Here is a 27806-nt window from a genome sequence, read left to right as displayed (position 1 = left end):
CCGCGCTCAGGCCCGTGCCTGCAGCCCGGTCCGCAGAGGGGGGGGCCGCTCCCCCCGGTCGCCCAGTCGGGTCGCGCCGGTCCTTTCTCAGGGTGACCGCGTTCCTTCCGCCCAGAGAGGGCAAAGAGTCCCGCTCCCTCGTGTGCACCTCCCGCCCGCGCTCCGGAGCGCCCCCTAGGAAGAAAGCCCGAGCGGCGGCCACGCCTCGGTGGCGATTTTATTAGCGCTTGGTTGGGGTGGCCCGGCTGCCTGCGAGCGGGGTTTCCCCGCCCCTCCCCCCTTCCCCTCCCCCCTTCCCCTCCCCCCAGGCGGCCGGAACCTCCCTGCGGAGCGGAGTGATACCGGCGGCGGCGTAGAGCGCGGTGCGGCCGAGGGGCGCCCGGGACTGCGCGGGGCGGGCGGCGGCGGAGGGAGGAGGGGAGAGAGGCGGGGCCGGGGCGGGTTGTTGTGAGGCGACTGCGCTACTGCCGGAGCGGGGCGGTTATGGCGGCTCCATATTAACAGCCTCCTCCTCCTCCGCCGCCGTCTCCTCCTCCTCCTCCTTTCCCTCCCGCCCGCGCTCTAAGCCATCTCCGCCTTCACCCTGACGCCTGCCTCTTCCCCTCACCTTTCCCCCTCCCCTGTTCTACCATGCCCGGCATGATGGAGAAAGGGCCCGAGTTACTGGGGAAGAACCGATCGGCCAACGGCAGCGCCAAGAGCCCGGCAGGCGGCGGCGGCAGCGGCGCCTCGTCCACCAACGGCGGGCTACACTACTCAGAGCCCGAGAGCGGCTGCAGCAGCGACGACGAGCACGGTGGTAGCCTCGAACTCCTCCCCGCCAGCCCGCCTGCCCCCCTCCCTCTTCCCCTCCCCCAGCCCCCTCCCCTCGCCGCTCTCCCGCCCTCCCTCCCCTCAGAGCCTGGGCGCTGCGGTAGCCTCGAACTCCCGGTGCAGTGCAGCAGCACCCCCGCGACCCCCCGTCCCTCCGCCCTCGACCAATCCTCCGCCTTTGCCCCCCCCCCGCTCCCCGCCCCCCATCCGCTGCCATCTCCCGGAGTGCCCCGAGTTAGTATCTTCCCATCCACCCGCCGCTTCTTTCCTCCATCTAGCGATTTTTATTTTTTATTAAGTGTCTCTTCCTTTTTCTTTCTTTTCTTCTTTTTTATTTTTTATATATATTTTTTGGCATTGCTTTGCAGATGTTGGGATGAGAGTCGGAGCCGAATACCAAGCTCGGATCCCTGAATTTGATCCAGGTATATTTGCTTAAGCAAAATCTCATATCCCCTTTCCTGGGCTTGGTTTGGGGTGGACGGGCTAGGAGTCCGGGCATGGGGCCGGGAGGGGATGCGGGGTTGGGCTGGGCAGGCATCCGTGGCGGGGAGGCTGTCAGGCTTGGCCGGGCTGTGACACTGGGCGTGTGGGCAGATGTGTGCACTGCAAGGTTAACATGGTTCCCTTCGGAGGCCACTTGCCCGCTGGTGGCATCGCCTTCCTAACCCTTGAGCCTGGAGCAGGGTCGGGGTGAGCAGAGGGAGACGGCCCTTGGCGGAGTCCAGGGTCCGAGGCCGCGGGCTGGAGGAGCAGGCGTGCGGACTGTATGGACGAACCGTGCAAATGTCAATTGCCACCTCGCTCGCCCCGGCGCCGAGGGCCGCGCTCTGTCGGGCGGGTGGCAGAGGCCAGGGCGGCTGTCACCGGCCGGGGAAGCCAAGGGCGAGCCCTGCCGACCTGTGCGCAGCCGGGATTGTCTCTTTTCTTTCTTTTTGGCTAGGTGGTGTAGCTTTGGTCGCGGCAGCTCTGCGGAGTGCAGGAGCCGCGGAGAGAAAGGGGTGGGGGAAGGGGGTGGGGAGACGCCAGCGGCAGGCACACCTCGCTCGCCAGCCAGCTCTGGGAAGTTAGACCACAGGACAGTGGCTGCAGCTGCCAAGGAGACATTTTCTCCCCGACCAGCCAGGTTCCAGCGTCCTCTGCCAACCCAGCTTGCGGGCTCCCTGTCTACTTTTCTCCAAACAGGCTCCCCGGCGGTCACGAGATTTCAGCCTGTGCAGGGATTGGGCGAGAGTTCCGCATATGGAGGCGCCCTTGCTGGAGCCTCTCGGAGTGGAGCGCGTTTCCTTCTCCCCACCCTGCCTGAGACCCTTCTCAGTTAAGGCTTTGGACAGACTTTGAAAGGGACCCACCTTTTTTTTTCCTCCTTACAGTTTGTCAATTTTTGCCCAGTGCCCATAATATTGCGTTTGTGTCAGACGTTGGATTTCTATGTTAGATATTAAAGAGCTTACTTGTATTTTCTTGGAGAGAAACAATGTTTAATTATTAGGATACAGAGGCGTGTTTTTTTGTTCCTCCTCTCCCCATTAAGACAATGCAAAATGATGTTTACCAACCATTTGGATTTCAGATTGCAGCTCTTCCTCCTGTCCCAAGTGAGGAGGATGAAAAGTAATGAGTCGGGACAGTCTCATTTTTAATAGGTGAAAACAGTGATGCAAGAGTGTTCACTAGATTTGGGTTGCCTTCTAAATGACTGGCTGGGAATACATTTTATTCAAAGACTATCAGTGTGTATACTGATGGGCTTCAAATAATTTTAAATGTTTTATGAAACTAATTTTCTTTATTGATGTTGCGAGTAGGTGAATGGCACTTTCACACCACTCTGCTCCCTTTGGGTTTACTTGACATTTGGAGAGAGCACATTTTGGCTTTAAGAGACTGAATTCAGGCCAGGCGCGGTGGCTCACGCCTGTAATCCCAGCACTTTGGGAGGCTGAGGCGGGTGGATCACGAGGTCGGGAGATCAAGACCATCCTGGCTAACACGGTGAAACCCCGTCTCTACTAAAAATACAAAAAATTAGCCAATCATGGTGGCACGCACCTGTAAACCCAGCTACTCGGGAGGCTGAGGCAAGAGAATCATTGCTTGAACCCGGGAGGCGGAGGTTGCAGTGAGCCGAGATCACGCCATTGCACACCAGCCTGGGCAACAGAGTGAGACTCCATCTCAAAAAAAAAAAAAAAAAAAACTGAATTCAATTCCTAACTCCCAACTCTTCTTTTTGTGGTCTGAGCAAGCCACAGGCTTTCCCTGAGCCTCAGTATTCCTAGCTATAAAAACTTTTTTTTTTTTTTTTTGAGGTGAAGTCTTACTCTGTCGCCCAGGCTGGAGTGCAGTGGCGTAATCTCGGCTCACTGCAACCTCTGCCTCCCGGGTTCAAGCGATTGTCCTGCCTCAGCCTCCTGAGTAGCTGGGACTACAGGCACACGCCACCATGCCTGGCTAATTTTTGTATTTTTAGTAGAGATGGGGTTTCACTGTGTTGGCCAGGCTGCTCTCGAACTCCTGACCTCCTGATTTGCTGCCTCGACCTCCCAAAGTGTTGGGATTACAGGTATGAGCCATCGCGCCCAGCCTATAAAAACTAATGGAATTCTTGCCAGGATTAAATGATGGGCATATGGCAATTATTCTATAAACATTAAAATTTGTAATTATGAAGAATTATTCTGGATATATTCACACCTTTCTGATTTGGAGCTTTCATTGGGAGTCTGTGTTTTTTTTTTTGGTAGTGATAGTTATTTCCAAATTATACCTCAGCAGCTACAATTATTTTTTAAGTTAATAAACACACCTATATTTTTGCCCCAGTGGGTAGATTTCTGAGTCAATATTTATTTCATAGACAACTATATACAGTTCGATTAGGGGTCTTGTGTTTAAGAGCCAGACTTAGTGCTGGAACAAACTTGTACATGCCATAGCATTACATTGGAAAGCATTGATCTGATCATTGGAAAGCATCTTTTTTGTTTCAGGATAAACACTGGAACAAATTTCAAAATTTTGACAATAATCACTTAAACAGAATAATATTAATGTGATTTTGCATGGCCACTGGTTTTTTTTTTTTTTTTTTTGAAGGAGCTATTTTTATCTTTATTTATTTTTTAAACAACTTTTTTTTATTATTATACTTTAAGTTTTAGGGTATATGTGCACAATGTGCAGGTTAGTTACATATGTATACATGTGCCATGCTGGTGTGCTGCACCCATTAACTCGTCATTTAGCATTAGGTATATCCCTAATGCTATCCCTCCCCCCTCCCCCCACCCCACAACAGTCCCCAGAGTGTGATGTTCCCCTTCCTGTGTCCGTGTGTTCTCATTGTTCAGTTCCCATCTATGAGTGAGAACATGCGGTGTTTGGTTTTTTGTCCTTGCGATAGTTTACTGAGAATGATGATTTCCAATTTCATCCACGTCCCTACAAAGGACATGAACTCATCATTTTTTATGGCTGCATAGTATTCCATGGTGTATATGTGCCACATTTTCTTAATCCAGTCTATCATTGTTGGACATTTGGGTTGGTTCCAAGTCTTAGCTATTGTTAACCAACTTAATTGACGATAATATTTTGCCTATTTTGAAACCTAAATAGAATATTTGAGGAGGAAAAAAATCACTGAAATGTTACTATTTTTAAAGTCATTGAAGTCATATTTTCAATTTATTTACTCAGACTGTAATTGAATTTTATTATTAGAATAAGGATAAACATCACTTTCTGTAAGTTCACTTACTCATTTTCTGCTTAATAGTCTTCTACAGAAGCATGCCAAACCTAAGGACACAATTAAAACTAGCTACCATTTAAACTTAGGAGGGCTTTTCTTATCTGGTAAAAGCTAATCTTATCAATCAAATGTAGATTATTAGTTATTGGGCATTTTTTTACAGGGAAATACTGGGCCTCTGTCATTCAACATTATACTGCTGATCTATTTTGTTCTTATTTATAAGTGTTGTGCTGTTGTGTGAAGTTTTTCACATCAGTATAATTAGGTGAGAATATAAACACATTACCTTGGGAAAAATAATAGATGAAAAGTTTTTTTTGTTTTGTTTTGTTTGTTTTTTTTAGGCAGAGTCTTGCTCTGTCCCCCAGGCTGGAGTGCAGTGGTGCGATCTTGGCTCACTGCAACCTCCACCTCCTGGGTTCAAGCAATTCTGCCTCAGCCTCCCAAGTAGCTGGGACTACAGGCACATGCCACCATACCCGGCTAATTTTGTTTTTTGTATTTTTGTAGAGAAAAGGTTTCACCATGTTGGCCGGGCTAGTCTTGAACTCCTGGTCTCAGGTCATCCGCGTGCCTTGGCCTCCCAAAGTGTTGGGATTACACGGTTGAGCCACCACACCCTGCCAAAAAGATATTTATTAATTATGGAAATTGAGAAATGGTTAGCTCCTCTCTCTTCTCTTTCTCATTATCTTTGTCTCCTAAGCCACTCAATCCATCTTTATGGAGATTGTTGACCCATAGCTCTAGAAGTCATTTGGAAGAAAAATTCCGTGGGTGCTGAGACTGTAAAATCTGCTATGTAGAATGTAGAAAAATTGAGAGGATTTTCTACAGAGACTAATTTTATTGGAAAAGGTGATACTGATGATGATAAGAGTTAAGCAGGTAAAGAATGAATTGGCCAGGGGTCATAGCTCATGGGTATAATCCCAGCTCTTTGGGAGGCTGAGGTGAGAGGATCGCTTGAGCCCAGGAGTTTGAGACCAGCCTGGGCAACATAGTGGGACCCTGTCTCCACAAAAAATTCAAAAATTAGCCAAGTGTTGTGGCATACCACATCTGTACTTCCAGCTACTTAGAAGACTGAGGTGGGAGATCACTTGAGTCCAGGAAGTTGAGGCTGCAGTAAGCTATGATGGCGCCACTGTACTATACCCTGGGTGACAGAATAAGACTTGGTCTCAAAAAAAGAAAGAATTATTAAAGTGATTATTTTAGGAAATATGAGAAGAATTGAGATTTATATTGGAATTACTGAAGTTAAGAGATTAGGAACAGTTTACCTTAATTATGGAACCATTGATAATAATGTCTTTACTAACTAGATTTCTGATTATTTTCTTTCCGTTGTTCACTAGATCTTCCCAACTTTTATTTAGTGCCTACTAACTGTACTTACATCATAAGGAACAATTTTTGTGTGTAGAGCCTAATTTTTTATCATATGCCTTTAATCTAATATGGCATAATAACCTTGGATGAACTACCTGACTTCTCTAGGCCTTAGTTTTCTCGTTTGTAAAAGGTTGATGATGTTAAGTATATCACAAGATTAAGTGAAAATTAATGTGTGTAAAGTAGTGGTTTTCAAAATATTTTACTTACATATCCATGAAATAATTTTGAAAAAAGATTCACGTATTTTTAGTCGACATCTGTTATTTGTCACTGAGTTTAAATAGTTGAAAAATATAATCTGTAGTGTATTGAAAATATTAACAGTTTGATAATAAAGTCTTTATCTGTATTTTAAATGTATCCAATTAAATATAAATACTACAGTGATGTGATAGTACTATTTTGTAAAATATGTAGACAAGCTTCTAACATTCTCAAAGTTTACATTGTTCCTTTTTGTCTTTGAAGTCATTTCCATGCATTTTCTCCACAGAATTTTATCGTATATAATTTTTTTTGTGCTTTAAAGTGCTTTATTGGGCCCGGCGTGGTGGCTCACGCCTGTAATCCTGGCACTTTGGGAAGCCAAGGCAGGTGGATCCCTTGAGGTCAGGAGTTCAAGACCAGCCTGGCCAACATGGCAAAACCCCATCTCTACTAAAAATACAAAAAATCAGCTGGGCGTGGTAGTGGGCACCTGTAATCCCAGCTACTTGGGAGGCTGAGGCAGGAGAATTGCTTGAACCTGGGAGGCGGAGGTTGGAGTGAGCCGAGATTGCACCATTGCACTCCAGCCTGGCAACAGAGCGAGACTCTGTCTCAAATAAATAAATAAAATAAAATAAAAGTGCTTTATTGATCACCTGTGAGTAAGGTTCTGAGTGTTAAATCTCTTCTGGCTTGAGTTATTACAATTAGTGCATAATTGATTAAAACTCTAGTAGTTATGGTGCCTTGAGTAAAGGAGGGTTTTCCTGACACCCTGTTTGAAACCCTGGAGGGTTTAAAATTTTGGGCCATGTACTCTTGTAAGATTTGGAATACATGAGAGATGGTGCCCTTTTATTTTTTTTAAGTGAGAGAAGGGTATTTGTGAAGAGAGATGATGGAAGTAGAATGAATCTAACCTCTTATCATTTGACCACAGGTGAGTTTTCAGGCAGATTGTCTTGGGAAAGAGAAAATAGGGAAGTTAAAGTTGTGAAAATTGATTCTCTTAAAATTTTCTCATGCTCTTGTACCCTGGGAAAGTCTTTGTTTACCCAAGTTTGAAGTTAGTACATATTAAGTATATAATGTAGAACCTAGTATATATAAATAGTAAAATGTTAAAATATGTTTAGTACAGCTTAATATTCTTAATATTTAAGTTCTTTATATAGTATATTTGTTCCATGATCTTCGTCAAAGTCCTTATTTTTAATGTCTAGATTTTTATTTTTATTGATGTAGAAATCCTAGTTTATCGAATTACATTTTCCTTTCCTAGTTGTTGGTTTTCTCCAGTAGTCTTATAAATGCAAGACTCCAGTTAAAAGATCTAATAATTTCAAAGGGATTAACCTTTAAATGTTTTTATTTAAAACTGAAGACAACTGATTGTTCAACAATTTCATTTTCAGAACTGATAACACTACTATAGTCTTTTAAAATTATGGTAGCTTGCTATCTAGGTTTTGGTTTGTTTTTTAATCTATTCAGAAGATAAGGTACTTCTAAGGCATGGTTGTTTTGTTGGTGAGTCAGGTTTGAGTCTCAGTACTGTTTCTAAATATCAGATAGTTTTGAGGTATAATCTTAAATATTGTTACTGTTAAAGACAAACATGGGGTTAATGTCTGTTCAATGTTTTAGTTCATTCTGACTTTTACAATGAAAAAGGTAAAACTTATTGGACACAAAGTGTCCCAAGAGGTAGATAAGTTATTTTTAATAGCACATGTTACTTTCTCCTGTTTTATAGGAAAGGAATCACGTCTGAATTGTGAGAAAAACATAATGGGTCATTTACAGCTATTCAATTTCATTTTCAAGGGGTTGGTGAGAGAGGACATCAGCCATTTTTGAGATACAGCCCCTTCAGGATTTATTCATTTATTTTGTAGTTGATAAGGTGAGAAGAAGCCTTTTTAGGATAAAGAAGGAAGGAACTTAAGAAAGAACTGTCTTCAATAAGCATATACTAGTAATAATTAAGTCTTAGGTAATGCTTACCATATGCCACGTACTTATATTAATTCATTTAATTTTTGAGCAACTCTGTCAGGTAGGTACTTTCATCATCCATATTTTTAGAGAGAAGGAAAACTGAGGCACAGACAGATTAAATAGATTTATCCAAGGTGACACAGCTACCAAGTAGAGCTGGTATTCAGACTCTGGGAGTTGGGCTCTGTAGTTCATATTCTTAACCATTGCACTGAAATATCCCTTCCTGTATCAGTCATCTCTTGGGCCTAGTTGACACATATATAATTGAAAATAGTAGAGTCCAGTTCAGAGTTAGGGAAGGAAAATTGTGAAATGCTTAATTAGGCATTCTCTGCTATCAGACAGGATTGCTCTATGTATGCTGCTCCTCTATCTACCTGCTCACCGATATTGGAAGAGCTGTTAGTTCCCACAACTTGGATACCAGTTTCTGTCAGATGGGGCCCTTAATTACAATGCTAATAATTTTTTTGAAGCTTATTTATTTATTTATTGAGACAGGGTCTTGCTCTGTTGCCCAGGCTGGAGTGCAGTAGTGTGGTCATGGCTCACTGCAGCCTTGAACTCCTGGGCTCAAGCGATCCTCCCACCTCAGCCTCTTGAGTAGTTGGGACTACAGGTGCACACGATCACATCCAGCTAATTTTTTGTGTTTTTAGTAGAGACAAGGTCTTGCTATGTTTCCCAGGCTGGTCTCAAACTCCGGGGCTCAAGCCATCCGCCCTCGTTGGCCTCCCAAAGTGCTGGGATTATAGGTAAGAGCCACTGCACCCAGCCTGTAGCTGTTACTTTTTATGGGGAAAAATTTTAAAAAAGTTTAATATCTCTTTGAGAAGGGACATTTAATGAAGATATTTTAATTCAGACTTTCTGTAAGGCAAGAATGAGATGCAGGGAAATTATGTTTAAATATTTAGCATGATATGCCGTTAAGACTTGGGACTTAATGGAAAACTTTCTTTGTTGCATTTCGTGTTCTATTAAGTAGGATTTAAATGATCTTATTGTCATGACCATTGTGCAGAATAATCAGTTCCATGTTAAAGGATTGAAGTTTAGGATATTCACTTTATATAACATTAGATTTTATGAATCAAGTAAAGGCTTCTGACCAACTTAAATAGGATTTTTTTTTATTACCATTGAGTGGGTTGGCTATTTTGTGTTTATATTTTTATTTTACAGGGTTAAAACTTAAATATGTATCTTAATATTGAAGTTTTAAAAAGATACATCAAAGTTTCTTTTCTTTCTTTTTTTTTTTTTTTTTTTTTTTTTTTTGAGATGGAGTTTCGCTCTTGTTGCCCAGGCTGGAGTGCAATGGTGTGATCTCGGCTCACCGCAACCTCCGCCTCCCAGGTTCAAGTGATTATCCTGCCTCAGCCTCTTGAGTAGCTGGGATTACAGGCATGCGCCACCACACCCGGCTAATTGTTGTATTTTTAATAGAGATGAGGTTTCTCCATGTTGGTCAGGCTGGTCTCGAACTCCCGACCTCAGGTGATCCGCCCACCTTGGCCTCTCAAAGTGCTGGGATTACAGACTTGAGCCACAGGGCCTGGCCAGTTTATTTTCATTGAATATAAATTTTACATAATGAACCTTAATTTGGCATTTTCCTAAATTCTCAGCTCATGCTTTTGTGTCCTTTTTTATTAAAGATACGACAAAATACAGAAGGCTTTCGAATACTTTGGTAGTGTTTCTTCTTTCAGTTCTCTTTTCTTCTTAATTTTCCTTATACATAGAATTTTAAGATAAATTTATATTTTATAGCAATGTATTGATTTTTTAACTAAAATTTGTTGATCAGTAATGATATATGATGCTTCTCTAAAAATAAAAATATTTAATGATATTATATTATTGCCTGATAGATAACTTCTCTAGCTAGAGATTATAATAGTAGTTCTCTGACCCCTAGAAATGAATGTTCTTCATTCCAAGTATCTTATAACTTTATAAAGGATTACAGTTTAACCTCAGAATTATTTTAATATGTCAGTAATTTTGGAATTCTGGCTATTAATGGTAATTATCAGTACCACATAAAAGTCATTTATGAGCCGGGTGCAGTGGCTAACACCTGTCATCCCAGCACTTTGGGAGGCTGAGGCGGGTGGATCATCTGAGGTTGGGAGTTCGAGACTAGCCTGACCAACATGGAGAAACCTTGTCTCTACTAAAAATACAAAGTTAGCCAAGCATGGTGGTGTGTTCCTGTAATCCCAGCACTTTGGGAGGCTGAGGCAGGCGGATCACGAGGTCAGGAGTTCAAGACCAGCCTGGCCAACATGATGAAACCCTGTCTCTACTAAAAATAACAAAAATTAGCTGGGTGTGGTTGTGCATGCCTGTAATCCCAGCTACTTAGGAGGCTGAGGCAGGAGAATCGCTTGAACCTGAGAGGCAGAGGTTGCAGTGAGCTGAGGTCACGCCATTGCACTCCAGCCTGGGCAACAAGAGTGAAACTTCATCTCAAAAAAAAAAAGTGGCACCAATGCTTCATTTGTTGGTAGTTTTAATGAATTAAATGCAACTAAGAATTAGGTAGACCAGAAAAATATCACTGAATGCTTAAAATAATAGAATCTACAGGCATGTAACTTGGCTCTGGCATAGCTGTCTCAGGCCTTCATTCATGCTATTGATTCTTAATTTATATGAAGTTTTAATAGGGCTTGATTTTTCTGACTTTCTAGGCTATAAAATATTAGAAATAAATTAGAGGCTAGGTGTGGTGGCATGCAGCTGTGATCCCAACTACTTGGGAGGCTGAGGCAGTAGGATTGCTCGAGGCCAGTAGTTCAAGACCAGCCTAGGCAGCATAGCAAGACTTCACATATTTAAAAAGAAAGAAAGAAATTAGAAAATGTTACTATTCTTCCAGGTTAGAAGTAGACTTTCAGATTATATTAAGAAGAAGTTGCGTTAACTTTTTTATCTTGACTTTTTTTTTTTTTTGAGATGGAGCCTGGCTCTGTTACCCAGGCTGGAGTGCAGCTGTGTGACCTCGGCTCACTGGCAACCTCCGCCTCCTGGGTTCAAGCAGTTCTCCTGCATCAGCCTCCCGAGTAGCTGGATTACAGGCGTGCGCCACCACACCTGGCTAATTTTTGTATTTTTAGTAGAGACGGGATTTCACTATGTAAGCCAGGCTAGTCTTGAACTCGTGACCTCAGGTGATCCGCCTGCCTTAGCCTCCCAAAGTGCTGGGATTACAGGCGTGAGCCACCACACCCAGCCTTTTATCTTCTTATCTTGACTTTTCTTCTAATGTAGATCACAAACTTTTATAAATATAAGATGTAATAAATGAACTTAATTTAAAAGTGAATAGCTGGCAGACCCTTAGCAAGAAATAAAATTAAATAAAAAGCAGACAAAAGTGTTTAAAAATTACAGCAATCTTGGCCCATTTAGACATGGGGCAAAAAAAAAAAAAAAATACCTGAGGCATTCTCTCTCGTTTAAAAGTCTTGAATTTTTAATGATGATCTCTAAGTAATGTATGGAAGTTTAAATCAGATTTATTACCTTCTGTCAAGGAGAGATATGTAATGTACTGAAGAAAGTCTTTTTTAGTTTAAAAGGGATAAACCGGCATTTGCAAAATTTCCTTAGTTTTTATAAGCAAAATATTTACTATATGTTATAATGTAAATCTGTTTTCCTTCTGTTTTCCTATATTTTCTTTACTTGTCCTCCTTTGCAGGTACTGTACTAAAACAGAAATAAAGCTTACTTTTTTTTTTTTTTTTGAGATGGAGTCTCGCTGTTTCACCCAGGCTGGAGTGCAGTGGCGCATCTCAGCTCACTGCAAGCTCTGCCTCCTGGGTTCACGCCATTCTCTTGCCTCAGCCTCCCCGGTAGCTGGGACTACAGGTGCCCGCCACCAGCCTGGCTAATTTTGTTTTTGTATTTTTAGTAGAGACGGGGTTTCACCATGTTAGCCAGGATGGTCTCGATCTCCTGACCTTGTGATCCGCCTGCCTCGGCCTCCCAAAGTACTGGGATTACAGGCATGAGCCACCGTGCCTGGACAGCTTACTTTGTTTCTACTTATTTTCAGTGTAAATAAAATCCATCATATTCAAAGTAATTATCTTTTTCCCCCAGGTGCTACAAAGTACACAGATAAAGACAATGGAGGGATGCTTGTATGGTCTCCATATCACAGTATCCCAGATGCCAAATGTAAGTTTTCTGAAGTTGAATGTTAATGTCAGCAGGAGTTTATCAGCCAATTCAAAATATGACTTACATTTGTTTTTGGGTCTTATAGATTCTCATAAGAAAACAGTTTTGTCTTTGTTTTATTTTTTATTTTTTAATTTTTTTTTTTAATGGAGGTTGTTATATTAGAATGTTTTTCCTTTTGGAAGATAGTGGGTTGATCATTCCAATTTGTGTCAGGCCCATGAAGAATGAAAAAACCTAGGATCTGATGGCATTGCTGCTTAAATCCTCAAGCAGGGGAGGGAGTTACTATGTAGACATCTGCCCAGGCTTTTCCTCAGTATATGGAGCGGTAAAGACATGCCTTCAAACTTCAAAGAGCCCACTATCATTACCATTTTAAAGAGGAAAGGGGAAAGAACTGACTTCAGCAGCCATCAGGTCATCTTTGTGCTCTCCATTTCTGGACGGAGACCTTCTGGATCATTGACCATGCACTTCTTGAATCATGGTGTGGCTTTAGACTTCAATGTGATGTAGCGGACCTGATCCTTTGCGGCACATCAGATATAGGAAACGTGCAGGTAACAACACTAAGATACCCACCCCTCCATTCAGTTATCATTTAGTTTATTAAATAACAACAACAACAACGACACTGAACAGTTAATTCTAGCAGCTGTAAGATAAACTTGTCTTTTTAGAATATTTACTAACATCTTAAAGGTGTCTGATTTATTTAGTCCCATGAAAATTAATGATATCCTATCATGAATAGTAAGTTGAATCATGCTTATTGATGCAATAGAGCTAAAAATTGAAAACTGAGTATGTTTCTGCTTACCTGACAAATCTTTCTATTTAAGAGCTATAAAACACCAGCTAAAGGTCTAGCTGGTAATCTAGAAATTGTGTGCCCTTGAAGCATTCCTAACAGAAAACATGAAATTATTCATCTGGCCTGAGACTGTTTAATGAGAACCTGAAAGAGACTATTGGTTTCCCAGGTTCAATCCTCATTACAGACAAAGGTTTTCATTCACAAACTGAGCATCAGGGTATCATTGAATTTTGCTGGCTTAGTTCTGTTTTACACAATGGTTCATTTCTTAGCAAAGTGGAAAACAAAATTCAGCCAGAGTGTCCTGGTAGTGTAGTGTTCATGTGGAATATTTAAATGAAGGTGTAGTGCAATGGTTTTCAACCCTGGGTGTGTATTGGAATCACTTGGGGAATTTTTTTTTTTAAGTACTTATGTCTAGTCTCTTTCTCAGACCAATTAAGTTAGAGGCTTCAAGGGTGGATCCTGGATGTCTTACTTTTTAAAAGCTCCCACACTGATTGTAATGCATAGCCAGGTTTGGAAACCACAGGTCAATTGGTATTGTTCAGCATATATTTAGACCTGTCATGTATTTAAGTGCTTTGGGCTGTAAACAAAATATAATATTTGGGTTTTCTACACAAAAAGCTTACCCTTTGGGGGGAGATTTGATAGCATACATTTAACAATTTTATTCTAATAGCATTATTATAAGAGTGTATTCATATATGAAGACTATACTGACTAATAATCACAGCAAATACTTAAAAAATTCTTAAAATGGACCAGGTGCTGTTCTGGGCATTTTCCATTTATTAACTCATTTAATCATAGGAGGAAGGTACTGTTTTTAACAACTATTTAGAGTGAGGAAACTAAGGTACAGAAAGGTCAAAAGTTACTTGGCCAAAGTCAAAAAAATAGCAATAAGCCGATAATCAAACCCAGGTAGACTAGCTGTTCCAGAATCAGGATTCTTAACCACTGCTTCTCAAAAATATTTCCAAAAAGTTAATTTATACATACATACACATATATAAATTAATTAGAATCAAGGCAGAGTGATTGATTATATGGAGTTCACATAAAACTGAGTTCTGGTGAATGTGTCAGACTTCTCAGCAATGAGGCCTTGAAATAATAGCCAGTTTATCATCATTGAAACTGCTTATCTAAATAATTCTGTTGGCTTAATTACGTATGGAAGATAAATGAAAGTGGAATACTCAAACATGCTTTGTGTAACAAGCAGGAAGAGCTGAAGAAAATTTAGAGTACTGAAGCATACATAAATGTGTCATTATTATGTATAGCTGGCAAAACTATAAACTATCCTTTATACATCAATCAAAAATGGAATGGTAAAGGCTTTGGATCAACTCGAAATATGTAAAAGTGTCTTAAACAGCTAAGTCTCCAAATAAAGACTATTAAAAAAGGAATTATCTTAATATTTTATACAACAATTAGATCTATTGGCTACCCATAGATTGGTCTTTTTCTGCATACAAAAATATAGTAGTGTCATTGAATTTAGTAACTATAATGTGTAGTCGTAGAGATAAGTTATACTAAATAAAATTTTAAACCAGGTGAGCATCTGATCTTGCTATGATAAGTCTCTTTTTGTAACATTTCATGGGAGGTGCCTTTGGCTTTTTTTTTACCCTGGAATATAAATTGTTTTAATTTGCTATGTTAAGAACAAAAGTAGACCTAGGTAAATGAAGTAAATGAGAATAATTAATTATATAACATTATTTCATTGCAGTGGATGAATACATTGCAATTGCAAAGGAAAAGCATGGCTACAATGTGGAACAGGTATGTAGAGAAACACTTCAGTAGTAAGGCTTGTCCCAATATTTACCAAATCTAGATTATCTCATGATAGTTTCTGTCCTAACAACGTGCATAAGCTTGACCAGCTATTTTATAGATACCACAAAAGTCCTAGCAAAGAGTGACCTTTCAATATTAAGGAGTTTGCTTTTATAAACATTATTCATCTCAAGGGCTTAAATGTTTTTCTTTCAATATATCTGTTTCTTATTCTACTTTGAGTTCTGAAAGTTTCTGGAAGCCTTCAGTATTCCTCTGGCAAATGCTTACCAAAATGAAAAGTTAAGGTTTTGGTGTAATTTGGAGTAAGTGTACATAGATAGAACTTTAAAACAAATCTTTTCTTTATTAAAAATTTTAATGATACAGGTAATTCTCTTTTGACTTTTTGTTCTACAGGATCTAAAAGTTAAACTTTACATTTAAAGGAATATTTAAGACTTTTAAATTTTGAATGAAATCACGAAAGGCTTTTTTTGTTAGGTAACTTCAAAAGGATATATCTATATATAATATATGTCTGTATGTAGAGTTAAGTCTCTTCAAATAAAAATTGTAACAAAATCAAGAAATTATCTCAATATTTTACACTATAATTAGATCTATTGGCTACCCACAGATTGGTCTTTCTCTGCATACAAAATATAGTAATGTCATTGAATTTAGTAACTATAACATACATAGTTATGGAGATAAGTTATATTAAATAGACTATAATGTATTTATATGATGTTTATTATGTAATATACTCTATTATATATAATATACTATATATAGAGAGACAAATATATGGTACATTACCCTTAGTAATGAGGGAATGGAAATTACGGAATAATGAAATGAAAGAGATCTTAAATCTCATTTCAACTAAGTATTATTTCAACCTTTATCAGAATTAATAGTAAAATAGGTAGATTTGTTTTAAGATAAGTAAGAAAGGTAAATTATCTGTAACCTGGGTTATCAAGAGCTAACTTTATAGTCCAGTTACATGGTAAAGGAATGTTTTTGTGAAATTGAGATGTTTATTTTATATCTATCTAAAGGTAGTTAACTTTTTTGTGGATTTTGAAGCCTTTGATTGCCTATTTTGTTTTTAAGCCTTGTCTTTCTGTTTAATGTTTGAGAAAGTTAATCCTTTAAAATAGGACTATACCTTAATATGTTTGTTTTCCTGTGTATTTTAAAGGACTGTTATCAGAGTACAGAAATTAACAAACTCACTATTTATAAAGTTCCTATATCTCTTGGAAAATAAAAGTCTGTGCCCTAAATGATGCTTAATACCTTATAATAAAGAGAAAGGCCTACTAAAAATAGAAGGGGAAGTTACGGAATTTTTGGAAATTGTCCATTTCAGTCTTTGTTATGATTTGGTAATCAAGTCATTGAAGTTATTTATATGCCTCCTAATAATTCTATTTATATGTTCTGATAATAAGTAAATGTGGTTTAAAAAATTGTTAAAGTTGCAGTGGAGGTACTTTTACTTCTTGGACATGGTTAGCCTGTGATACACTTGTAAAAGATTAAAACTTAAATGTCTCTCTACTAAACCCCAACTGAGCATTTCTGGCTTTGTGGCATCTGATCATTTCATTCAAGTATGGATTTATTGGAAATTTTCCTTTTAGCAAATTTTTTCCTACATATTGACAAATTTTAAAATGTGGGTTAAACTCTTGGTGTGAACCTACAAATCTGCTTTGTAGTCACTCTCCTCAGCTCACTGTTTTTCCTAGATTCTGCAGCAAATATGGTATGTAAGAACATTCACTGTTCTGAGGCCCTGATTTAAAAGAAATAAATAAATGAGGTCTGCTACCTGGGCGCCCCTGATTTAAAGTCCCAAACTGTGAGTCTATCTTCAGTCGAAGTCATAGGCTTAAGATTTTAATCTAATTTGTGTTTAACTTTCTTAAGTGTGATGGAACATAAGTCCATTAAAACCAAAGGGGAATGATTTCTCTTCAAAGGCACTTGGCATGTTGTTCTGGCATAAACATAACATTGAGAAGTCCCTTGCTGATCTCCCTAATTTCACTCCCTTTCCGGATGAGTGGACAGTGGAAGATAAAGTCCTATTTGAACAAGCCTTTAGTTTTCATGGAAAGAGCTTTCACAGGATTCAGCAAATGGTATGGTAATTTTAATCTTACTGTGGTTCATATGTGAATGATATCTTAAGCTACTATTAAACACTTCCTAATTATTAAATACAAAAACATTCTTCAATTTAATTTTAAAAACTAATTGTAAGTAGGTATATTTATATACAATCCTATTTTCTGCAACCACTCTTACATGACAGTTATGTGCTATTGCATTATAGTAAATTAGCTTTTATTTTGACTTAAATAACGTAATAATATACATGTAATAAGAGTTATTTCGTATGTTTATTGTTCCAGGAAAAAAAATAATTTCAACTTTATTTTTAAATGTTTCACTCTTTGACACGAGGATTTTTTCCAATTTATATATTTTTGGATATGGAAGCCCCTTTTAAAAAATCCCATATTAGGCTGGGCGCGGTGGCTCACGCCTGTAATCCAGCACTTTGGGAGGCCGAGGTGGGCAGATCACGAGGTCAGGAGATCGAGACCATCCTGGCTAACACAGTGAAACCCCGTCTCTACTAAAAATACAAAAAATTAGCCGGGTGTGGTGGCATGCGCCTGTAGCCCCAGCTACTTGGGAGGCTGAGGCAGAAGAATAGCTTGAACCCAGGAGGCAGAGGTTGCAGTGAACGAGATTGCACTACTGCATTCCAGCCTGGGCAACAGCGCGAGACTCTGTCTCAAAAAAAAACAAACAAAAAAAAAAACAAAAAAAATATTATTTCAATATTGTCCAGATGGTGCTGCTTTTTTTCTTTCTTTTTTTTTTAATGGAGAGAAACTGCTCTGTATTTCTAGTTCCTACATTTTTAGTATTGTGTCAAAATAATGTAAATCTGAGAAGTTCCTGCATTAAACGATTTTAACCTGAGTAGATGAAAATTAGATAATATTTGCAAATATATCTAGGTGTCTTCCATAATGGAAGAGAACATTTTTGGTGGGGAAGTTGCATCCTTGTTTGTCACTCTGACAGATCAGTGCATGATCATTAGTCATTTTAATACTCAGAGACTTCATTTGATGGCCAAAGCCTGTTTGCATTATTTACCATTTTAAGACCTGGATTTAAAACAAAGTTATTCAGAAAAATTTGTTAAGAATTGAATAGCTTTTCTTTAAAACATCTTGCTAATTGAAAGAAGCAAGACACAAAAGGTCACATATTGTATGATTCCCTTTATGTAAAATGTCCAGAATAGGCAAATCCATAGAGACAGAAAGTAGATTAGTGGTTGCCAGGGACTGGTGGAGGGGGAGAATAGGGAATGATTGCTAATGGGTACTGGATTTCTTTTTGAGATTATGAAAATGTTCTGGAATTAGATAGAGGTGGTGATTGTACAAGTTAGTGAATTCACCAAAACCACTAATATGTACACTTAAAATAGAGAATTTTATTTTATGTGAATTACATATATTGAATACTAACATGGCTGCGCTGGGAACTTCTGGGGACATTCTCACCAAATTAGTTTGTGACCTCTTCCCCTCCTCTCCCAGAACAAATAGGAATATTCATTCAGAAATGTCAGTGAAATTGATATGGGATACTGACTGTAGTAGTACTTTTTAGCTCTATAATTCATAAAGGTACCCATGAAATATTTTTTTATTATGCCTTTACTAAATAGTAAAGAATATCATCAAAATTATTCATTTTGTTTATGAATTAAACTTGCTGATATTAACATGATTTTTTTTAAGCTTCCAGATAAGACAATTGCAAGCCTTGTAAAATATTACTATTCTTGGAAAAAAACTCGCTCTAGGACAAGTTTGATGGATCGCCAGGCTCGTAAACTAGCTAATAGACATAATCAGGGTGACAGGTAGGTTGGTTACCTTCATATAGTTACATTGTTAGGGACACTGCATTGTATTGCTTACATTTCCTAAGGCAGAAAAGTTATCACAACACATTGTAAATATTCCTTATTCTTACATTTATGTTTCTACTCTGACAAGAAGAGCCAAGTGGTTAGAAGTTTTAATATTAAGAGCTCTTTCACCTCTTTTAATTTTAATCACAAATGCTTCCTTTTAGTATTGATATATTTAATACACATACTTAGAATATATTAAAGAATATGTTCTATGAAAAAGGTCTTTTTATAATTACCTGAGTAACTGAAACCCTTATTATTGAGGCTAAATCTTTTGATAGTATAAAATCATTTTGTTTCATTTTTGTCTGTCTTTATTCTCCAATGAAATTTAAGTATTATGTCAATTTGTATGTGTTCCCATTTCCCACATGATATTTCTTTTTAAATCCCTTTCCCACTGGGTCTCTGTTTTTGAGCTAGAAGTGTTTGCTAAAAGAATTCTGTATACCCAATGAGATAAATGTTTCTGAACACTACAGAAATCTGAATTAAAAGCTCATCTTCCCAAGTACAACTCTTATTCTGTTAAATAATATTTAGTAAAATTATTTAGATATATATATTACAGTTTGATAAGAGCACTAGAATACAATAAAAAGAAGGGAATTGGTTGGGCACAGTGGCTCACGCCTGTAATCCCAGCACTTTGGGAGGCTGAGGCGGGCAGATCACTTGAAGTCAGGTTTAAGACCAGCCTGGCCAACATGGTGAAACCCTGTCTCTACTAAAAATATAAAAATTAGCCAGGCGTGGTGCTGGGCACCTGTAATCCCAGCTACTTGGGAGACTGAGGTGAGAGAATCGCTTGAACCCAGGAGGCAGAGGTTGCAGTGAGCCAAGATCATGCCATTGCACTCCAGCCTGGGCAATAAGAGTGAAACGCTGTCTAAAAAAAAAAAAAGGGAATTAAGTGTACTAATTTTTGTTTCTTCTCAGTGATGATGATGTAGAAGAAACACATCCAATGGATGGGAATGATAGTGATTATGATCCCAAAAAAGAAGCCAAAAAAGAGGTAATGATGATCATTAGAAGTACTTGTGATTGTTCTGCAAATCTGCTGAAAAAGAATGAACAGTACTTCATATTAAGAAAAACTTTTTAATGTAATGCTTTATGAGATAGTAAATTTCAGTGTTAATTAGCAATACAGTCATACCTAGAACCCCAGTTAACCAAGTTGTTGAAAGTTGAAAATACCATTGAAACTGGAAAAAGATCTGAGTTTGTTTAAACTTAGCATTTACTAGTTATGTGACCTCATTCAATTTAGTGACTCTCATTCTTCTGAAGAAACCCAATGCCATGGGCCATTCATCACCTTAAGCTCTTTCATCAATGTTATTTTAAAAATTCTCTTCTACTGTAATTTTGTGTTTTACTGATTTTCTTTCTACTGCTAAATATTCTCAAATTCCTTAATTCCTTCATTTTCTCCCCCAAGTCTGCCTTACCTTTGTTTCTCAGAGCCGTGGTCCCAATGATCAACTATTCAAATCTCCTTCCTTCCCATTTCCCCATTCCTTTAACTCCCCACTTCCCTTATCCTTCTGCTATACCATCCCTAACCCTGTAACCTCATGATGCTGGATTCGTTGCTATTCACGGTCTAAGAGACACAGCAGGAGAAAATGATACAATTATGTAAATTGTTGCTACTATGAAAAACAGTTTCCAGTCTCACTGTAGTCCTTAAGTGCCTCAGTTTTTAATCTCTAAGTTCCAGGTTTTTTTCTTAGTAAAATGAAAATAATAGGATTGTTTTGAGAATCAAAGAGGTAATATGTATAAAAGCACTTTTTATAGTACCCAGGACATAGAAATCTTGGATACAAGTTGCTGTTGTTTTATCTGGGCAGCTGTTTTGAACATTCTTCCCTTCCTACACATTGCCTAATACCCCTCCACCCCTAAAAACACTTGGCAGATAACTTGATCCATGTCACAGAGAAAGTGTCAGACAGAAGCTCCCTTAAATTCCAGCCCTTCCTCTAACCTCTGTGCTATCATACTGGCCTTTCCACTGTGGTATATTAGTACTTAGAATATATTACAGTTACTGTATTTTGCCCACTAAGCTGCTAACTCTTTGAAGTCAGGGACTGAGTTATTCATTTGTATCCCCTAACACTTTGCACAGTACCTGGTATATGGCAAATATTCAATAAATGTTGATTCAATAAATCATTGTTGAATGAACAGTCTTGGGCCTTAATATCCCTCTCTCACATTAAGAAGGATCTTCTTTCTTTTCCTATACAATTTCACTGCTTGTGTGATCCTATCCATCCCTTCGTATCTACTCTTTCTCCACCAGTTATCCTTTGTCTTTCGCATATTTTCAACCTTTCAGTGCAGCCAAAAAGTATGTTCAAGTCTTCCATTTAAAAGCGTTTCTCTGGCCGGGCTCAGTGGCTCACGCCTGTAATCCTGGCACTTCGGGAGGCCGAGGCAGGCAGATCACCTGAGGTCAGGAGTTCAAGACCAGCCTGACCAACATGGAAAAACCCCGTCTCTACTAAAAATACAAAATTAGCCGGGGCGTGGTGGCACATGCCTGTAATCCCAGCTACTCGGGAGGTCGAGGCAGGAGAATTGCTTGAACCCAGGAGGCGGAGGTTGCAGTGAGCTGAGATTGCAACATTGCACTCCAGCCTGGGTAACAAGAGCGAAACTCCATCTCAAAAAAAAAAAAAAAAGCATATGTCTTAAGCACTCTAGAAAACAAATCATCCTTCTTAGCACTACGTCACTTTTGAGTTTGCTTTAGTCAGGCAGCTTCTGTCCCACCACTTCACTGAAACTGCTGACAGGTTACCAGTAATTTCCTAAATGCCACATCCAGTGATCAGTTGTATTCTGCTTGTGCTTTCTGTATCAAATTACTGACCGCTCCCTTCCTGAAAAGCTGTCTTTGACTTTTGTAATGCCATTCTGATTCCCATCTACCTTTTTAACCATTGTGTCTCAATTTTAGTGGCATCTTTTTCTTACTCTATTCCTTTTATCATTATTCTTTTTAATTCTGTCTCTCAAAAAACTGTGAGATTTGATCTCTCTGTTCTTCTCTGTGTGATTGCCTTCTTCTTAGGTTCTCGTCTCCTCTGAATTATCCTAACAGTTTTCTCTCCGATTATCTCCGTGCCTCCCTTTCCAGATTCTCCACACCACCCTTTCCAGTCCATTGACTGCCCTGTTGCCAAAGCAATCCTTTGTAAAGTTGCTGATTCACTGCTTGCAATCCTTACATGGTGTCGTCTGTAGGATAAAACACAAACTCTCCAGTTAGGCATTCCTTACCCTTCCCCATTTATTTCAGATTACTAACAGTGTTTTAGATATGTCTTTTAGTTCCCTGGCTTTTGTCCTATGATTATGTTGGTCCCTTTTTTTCTGGAATTCCTTTCTTCCCAAATCTGCCTAGGAAATTCCTCACAACTCTACAAGATGTAGCTTCTCTATGAAATCTTGTGCCTTATCTTGAATTGACAACCTCCTTATTTCTCCTTAAATCTGTTGCAGTACTAATTCTACTGAGTGGTACTTGTTTACTCATAGTTTCCCCTCCCTGCCTTCCTGCGTGGTGAGCTCTTTAAGAGCAAGAATATATTTTAACTATTTTCCACTCCCAGGGACTGATGCATAGTAAGCATTTAGTAAAATTTTAATGAATGAGAATACATGCTATATGCTCTTAATTGTGATATAAACCTGAAAACTTAAGAATTTGCTACCTAGAAAATATATGTATGTATATATGTATGTGTATATATGTATGTATATATATGGAATATATAGTTTTGCCCAACTATGCAAGATGATGCATACTCATTTGGTCTTTTATTTGCTTATGATCTCATCTTACCAGAAAATAATATGAGGGGAGTATAAGTTAAAAAGTTTTAAGAGGATACTGCAGAGGTGTGGTCCAAGACTAGCACTATGTGTCAGCAGCTTCATTCATTTCTCTGCTCATTCCAAGCAATAAGGATACCAGGCAGGGAAAGAAACTACATTATTGCTTTTAATATAGATCTTTGTAGCTGCTTCTGCATGTTGTTAACATATTACATAGAAAGTTTTAATTTTAACTTTTAAAAGTTGTGAACTATTTAAAGAAAAATAATAGATACCAGTGTATCTACCACTGAGCTGAAGAAACAGAAGTCCTGTTTGTGTTTCCTCAATTGGATATTCTTGTTTTTTTTTTTTTGAGAGGGAGTCTCACTCTGTCCCCCAGGCTGGAGTGCAGTGGCGCGATCTCAGCTCACCGCAACCTCCACCTGGGCTCAAGCAATTCTCCTGCCTCAGCCTCCCGAGTAGCTGGGACTACAGGCATGCGTCACCATGCCTGGCTAATTTTTGTATTTTTAGTAGAAATGGGGTTTCACCATGTTGGCTAGGCTGGTCTAGAACTCCTGACCTCAGGTGATCCGCCTGCCTCAACTTCCCAGAGTGCTGGGATTACAGGCATGAGCCACCGTGCCCGGCCTCAATTGCATAGTCTCACCTTCTCTCTAGAGGGAACCACTATAATGAAATTTCTAAATTATTCACTTCTTTCTTTATAGTTTTATCACATATATATAATCACATATGATGATATGATTATCATTTAGTTTCATTTATTTCATACTTTATTTAATTGGAATCATATTGTATGTATTCTTCAGTACTTGCCTTTTGTTATTATTTTTGCGATTCATTTTTATTGCTATATTATAGTGTTCCATTGTATACATATACTGCAACTTATTCACTCTCCAATTAATAAACTTAATTTCCAGCTTTTTATTACGGACACTGCTGATATGAACATGTTCTGGATACGCATGTCTGAGAGTTCCTTTGGTACAGTAGTTCTCAGCTAGGTTTAGCACTGACCCCATAGGGGACATTTAGAAATTATGGAGGTGTTTTCATTGTTAACGGTGATTGTGGGGCATTTCAGTTGTCGAGTGGGCAGGAGAAAGGGGTGACAACTATACTGAAGTGCAAAGCACAGATTGTTTCACCAAAATGCCAACAGTGATTTACTGAGTAACAGGGTCCCAGGATTCTTTGGAATGGAGTCACTCTCTTTTAGGGAATAGCCACATTAAACTTTCCTAGGTAATGGCATAATTGTTTTCTATAGCTGATATACCTCCACTAGGCTGTGAGAATACCCATTGTGTACTTCCTTGCCAATGCTTGATCAGACTTTTAAAATGTTCCAAATCTGGCAATATGAGAAGGCATTTCATTGTGTCCTCAGTTTCATTCATCAGGTAACTACTGAGGCTGAATGTTTTTCTATCTGTTTATTAGCTGTTGTTATATGTTTCGTTCGTGGAGGTTTTTGTTTTGTTTTTTTAGAGACAGAATCTTGCTTATTGCCCAAGCTAGTGTGCAGTTGTGTGATCATAGCCACTGCAGCCTCAAACTTCTGGGCTCAAATGATCCGCCTGCTTCATGCTCCCAAGTAGCTGGGATTGCAGACGTGAGCCAGCATGCCTGGCTTGTATTTTTTTTTTTTTTCACCCATTTTTCCACTGCGTATTTGTCTTTTTCTTAAAGACTGAATATAAAAAGTTTTTTCTTATTGAATTCTTTGTATATTCTGGATACGAGTCCTTTGGTTAACAGCAAATATCTTTTGCCAGTTTGTGGTTTGTCTTTTTACTCTCTACAGGGAAGTAAACAGCTATTTCATCAAAAGCATATAAATTTTAAATTTATTATTTATTTATTTTATTTTATTTTATTTATTTATTTATTTTTTTTGAGGTGGAGTCTCGCTCTGTTGCCCAGGCTGGAGTGCAGTGGCGCGATCTCGGCTCGCTGCAAGCCCTACCTGCCGTGTTCACGCCATTCTCCTACCTCAGCCTCCTGAGTAACTGGGACTACAAGCGCCTGCCACCACGCCTGGCTAGTTGTTTTTTTGTTTGTTTGTTTGTTTGTTTTTTGTATTTTTAGTAGAGACGGTGTTTCACTGTGTTAGTCAGGATGGTCTCGATCTCCTGACCTTGTGATGCATCCGCCTCAGCCTCCCAAAGTGGTGGGATTACAGGCGTGAGCCACCGTGCCCGGCCAATTTTAAATTTAAATTCCAGTATTCTTTTACATTTTCTTTTGAAAATTTTAAACTTTTTCTCTTTTTACATTGAAGTCCTTGCTGTAGCAGTAAATAAGTTCATGTTGTGAGGTAGAGATCCTTTATTTATTTATTTATTTATTTAACAGTTGGGGGTCTTGTTTTGTCACCCAGGCTGGTGTGCCAGTGACACAATCATAGCTCACTGCTGGCGCAAATTCCTGGGCTCAAGCCATCCTCTTGCCTCCTAAGTAGCTGGGACTACAGGCATGCGCCACCACACCCAGTTAATTTTTTAAAAAACTTTTTGTAGAGATGGGGTCTTGCTACATTGTCCAGACTGGTCTTGAGCTTCTGGGCTCAAGTGATCCTCCCACCTTGGCCTCCCAAAGTGCTGGGATAACAGGTGTGAGCCCTACCATGCCTGGCTATTTATTTTTTAATACGGAATTGAATATCTTTTTCAACTGGTCTGCAATACCAGCTTTATTTTATATGAGGCTTACGCATATGCCTGGCTCTCTATTCTGCTTCTGTTGTCAGTTAAATATTCCTTGCTAATCCCACATTTTTTCAATTACTTATACTAAGCCTCATAAGTCTTGATAGTTGCTAGGGTAAGTTCTGCTATTTGGTGGTTCTTCTTAAGGAGTGTGTACCTTGGTTATTCTTGGACCTTTGCTCTTCATAACTTATTTGTATTACTTTTGATTTCCTATATAGTGATTTATATTACCTGAAAATAATAGCTATTTTGTTTCTTTTTAGTCCTTGTATCTTATTTCTTCTCTTGCTGAACTGGTTAGTATCACCAATATAATTTGAATAGAAGATATGATAGGGAACATTTTTCTGATCGTTAAGAGAATCGTTTTTGTTTCAACATCAAGTAGGTTGTTATTAAAGGTTTTTGACTCATTCACATTGCTGGTAGTTGATACTAGCTGTAGGTTGGAGCAATTCCATTTGGCCTCTCCAATTTGGTGGTCTCTGAGTAATCTAACTTCTTGCCATAATGGCTGGTTTCCTCCAAAGTAATCAATCCCGGAAGCACTAAGTGGAACCTACTCAGCTGTTTCTGGCCTAGCCTTGAAAGTTACTCAGAGTCACTTCTCTTGCATTCAGTGGTTATAAGTGAGTTACTAAAGTTGGTTCAGAATCAAGGGGAAGGAATATAGACCCCTGCTTCCCCATGGCAGGAATGCTGAGGAATTTGTTGACATGTTTTAAACCTCCAAGCCCAGAGTATGGAATTTTCATAAATGTTTTCCCATGTGTGCTTAGGGATATTATCTTGGTAACAAGGTTTTATATATGTCCATTAATTTAGGTTTGTCAGTTCTGTAGTTGAAATCCATATTCTTACTGCTTGCCTACTTGATAGCTTGGTTTTTGTTGTCTGCTTATGTGATCAATTATTCTGATCACTCAATTACTGAGAAGTAGTTTTTTATATGTTGAAGTTAGTGTTATTAGGTGCATACAAATTGTTTTATCTTGCTGCTGAATTGAGCCTTTTATCAATATGTAGGGTCTCTTTTATTGGCTTCTGCCTTGAAGATTATTTTATCTGTTATGTTGATAGCTCCACCATTTTTCTTCTGTTAAGTATTTGCCTGGTTTATCTTTATCATTTTACTTTCAACATTTCTGTGTCCCCACATGTTAAGTATGTGTCTTATAAGGAGCATATAGCTGGGTGTATGTATTAATATTTTATCTGAAGAGTTAAGCCCATTTATATTGATCACATTTAGCTGATGTATTTTTGTTCTTTCTTATTTTTACCTTCTATTCAACTTGCTTTTCCTAGTCTTCTTTCCCTTCATTCGTGTCCTATTTTTGGGGATTAAGAATCCATCTCTTACTCTATTTTCTTTCCCTCTGTGTTTGTTTGGGATGTTTCTATATTTCTTTTCTTTTTTTTTTTTTGAGACAGTCTCGCTTTGTCACCCAGGCTGGAGTGCAGTGGCGTGATCTCGGCTCACTGCAACCTCCGCTTCCCAGGTTCAAGTGATTCTCCTGCCTCAGCCTCCTGAGTAGCTGGGACTACAGGCGCATGCCACCATGCTCAGCTTATTTTTTGTATTTTTAATAGAGATGGGGTTTCACCGGGTTAGCCAGTATGGTCTCGATCTCCTGACCTCGTGATCCGCCCCCCTCGGCCTCCCAAAATGCTGGGATTACAGGCATGAGCCACTGTGCCCAGCCGGGATGTTTCTATATTTCTATTCTTATTGTATACTCTGAAAATTTTATCCGAATATTTAACTTAAAATCTAATATTGATGTCTTTATTGACTTTCTGATTAATAGAAGGCCCTTAGAATGCTTTGACTGCATCCACTACCATCCTGATTTATATACTAGTTTTGTGCACAGTTTGTTACATCTTGGTTTTTTAAATCTCACAAATCAAACATATAGTCCGTTTTGTTTAGATTTACCCACATTTTTAACTTCTATTTTGCCCACCCTTCTTTCCTGAATCTAAGGGCTTTCTTTGAAAATAGTTTCCTTTTTCCTGCAGTATATCCTTTAGAAGCCCATTTAGTGAAGACCTGTTGGTCATAAACAGATTTTTTGAGACCTGGGTTTAAAGTGCATTGTTCTAGAGAGGATTTGCATTTGCTTCTGTTATTTGTCTCTAGGCACTACCAATCTAAGACACTTTTAACTAAAATCTTGATTT

General features: G+C 39.0%; 1 protein-coding gene across 7 annotated transcripts in view; it reads left to right on the top strand.

The window, feature by feature from the left end:
- Nucleotides 1-394: 394 nt before the first annotated feature.
- Nucleotides 395-27806, top strand: part of RCOR3 (REST corepressor 3) — a 57232-nt gene continuing 29820 nt past the window's right edge. For 2 of the 7 annotated variants that reach the window (XM_034946189.4, XM_034946173.3), the window contains exons 1-7: nt 395-796; nt 1182-1238; nt 12305-12382; nt 14959-15011; nt 17006-17167; nt 18857-18981; nt 19975-20053. In XM_034946189.4, the coding sequence (XP_034802080.1) occupies nt 631-796; nt 1182-1238; nt 12305-12382; nt 14959-15011; nt 17006-17167; nt 18857-18981; nt 19975-20053 (720 nt within the window). In that variant the 5' untranslated portion in view covers nt 395-630. Of the gene's footprint in view, nt 800-1180; nt 1239-8844; nt 8941-12304; nt 12383-12601; nt 12949-14958; nt 15012-17005; nt 17168-18856; nt 18982-19974; nt 20054-27806 lie in introns of those variants that run through there. The other 5 variants (XM_034946176.4, XM_034946165.3, XM_055108442.2 and 2 more) reach the window with 4 other exon arrangements.

The sequence above is a fragment of the Pan paniscus genome, chromosome 1, assembly GCF_029289425.2.
Source record: "Pan paniscus chromosome 1, NHGRI_mPanPan1-v2.0_pri, whole genome shotgun sequence".
NCBI lineage: Eukaryota > Metazoa > Chordata > Mammalia > Primates > Hominidae > Pan > Pan paniscus.
This window is presented reverse-complemented; position numbering and strand designations above follow the sequence as displayed.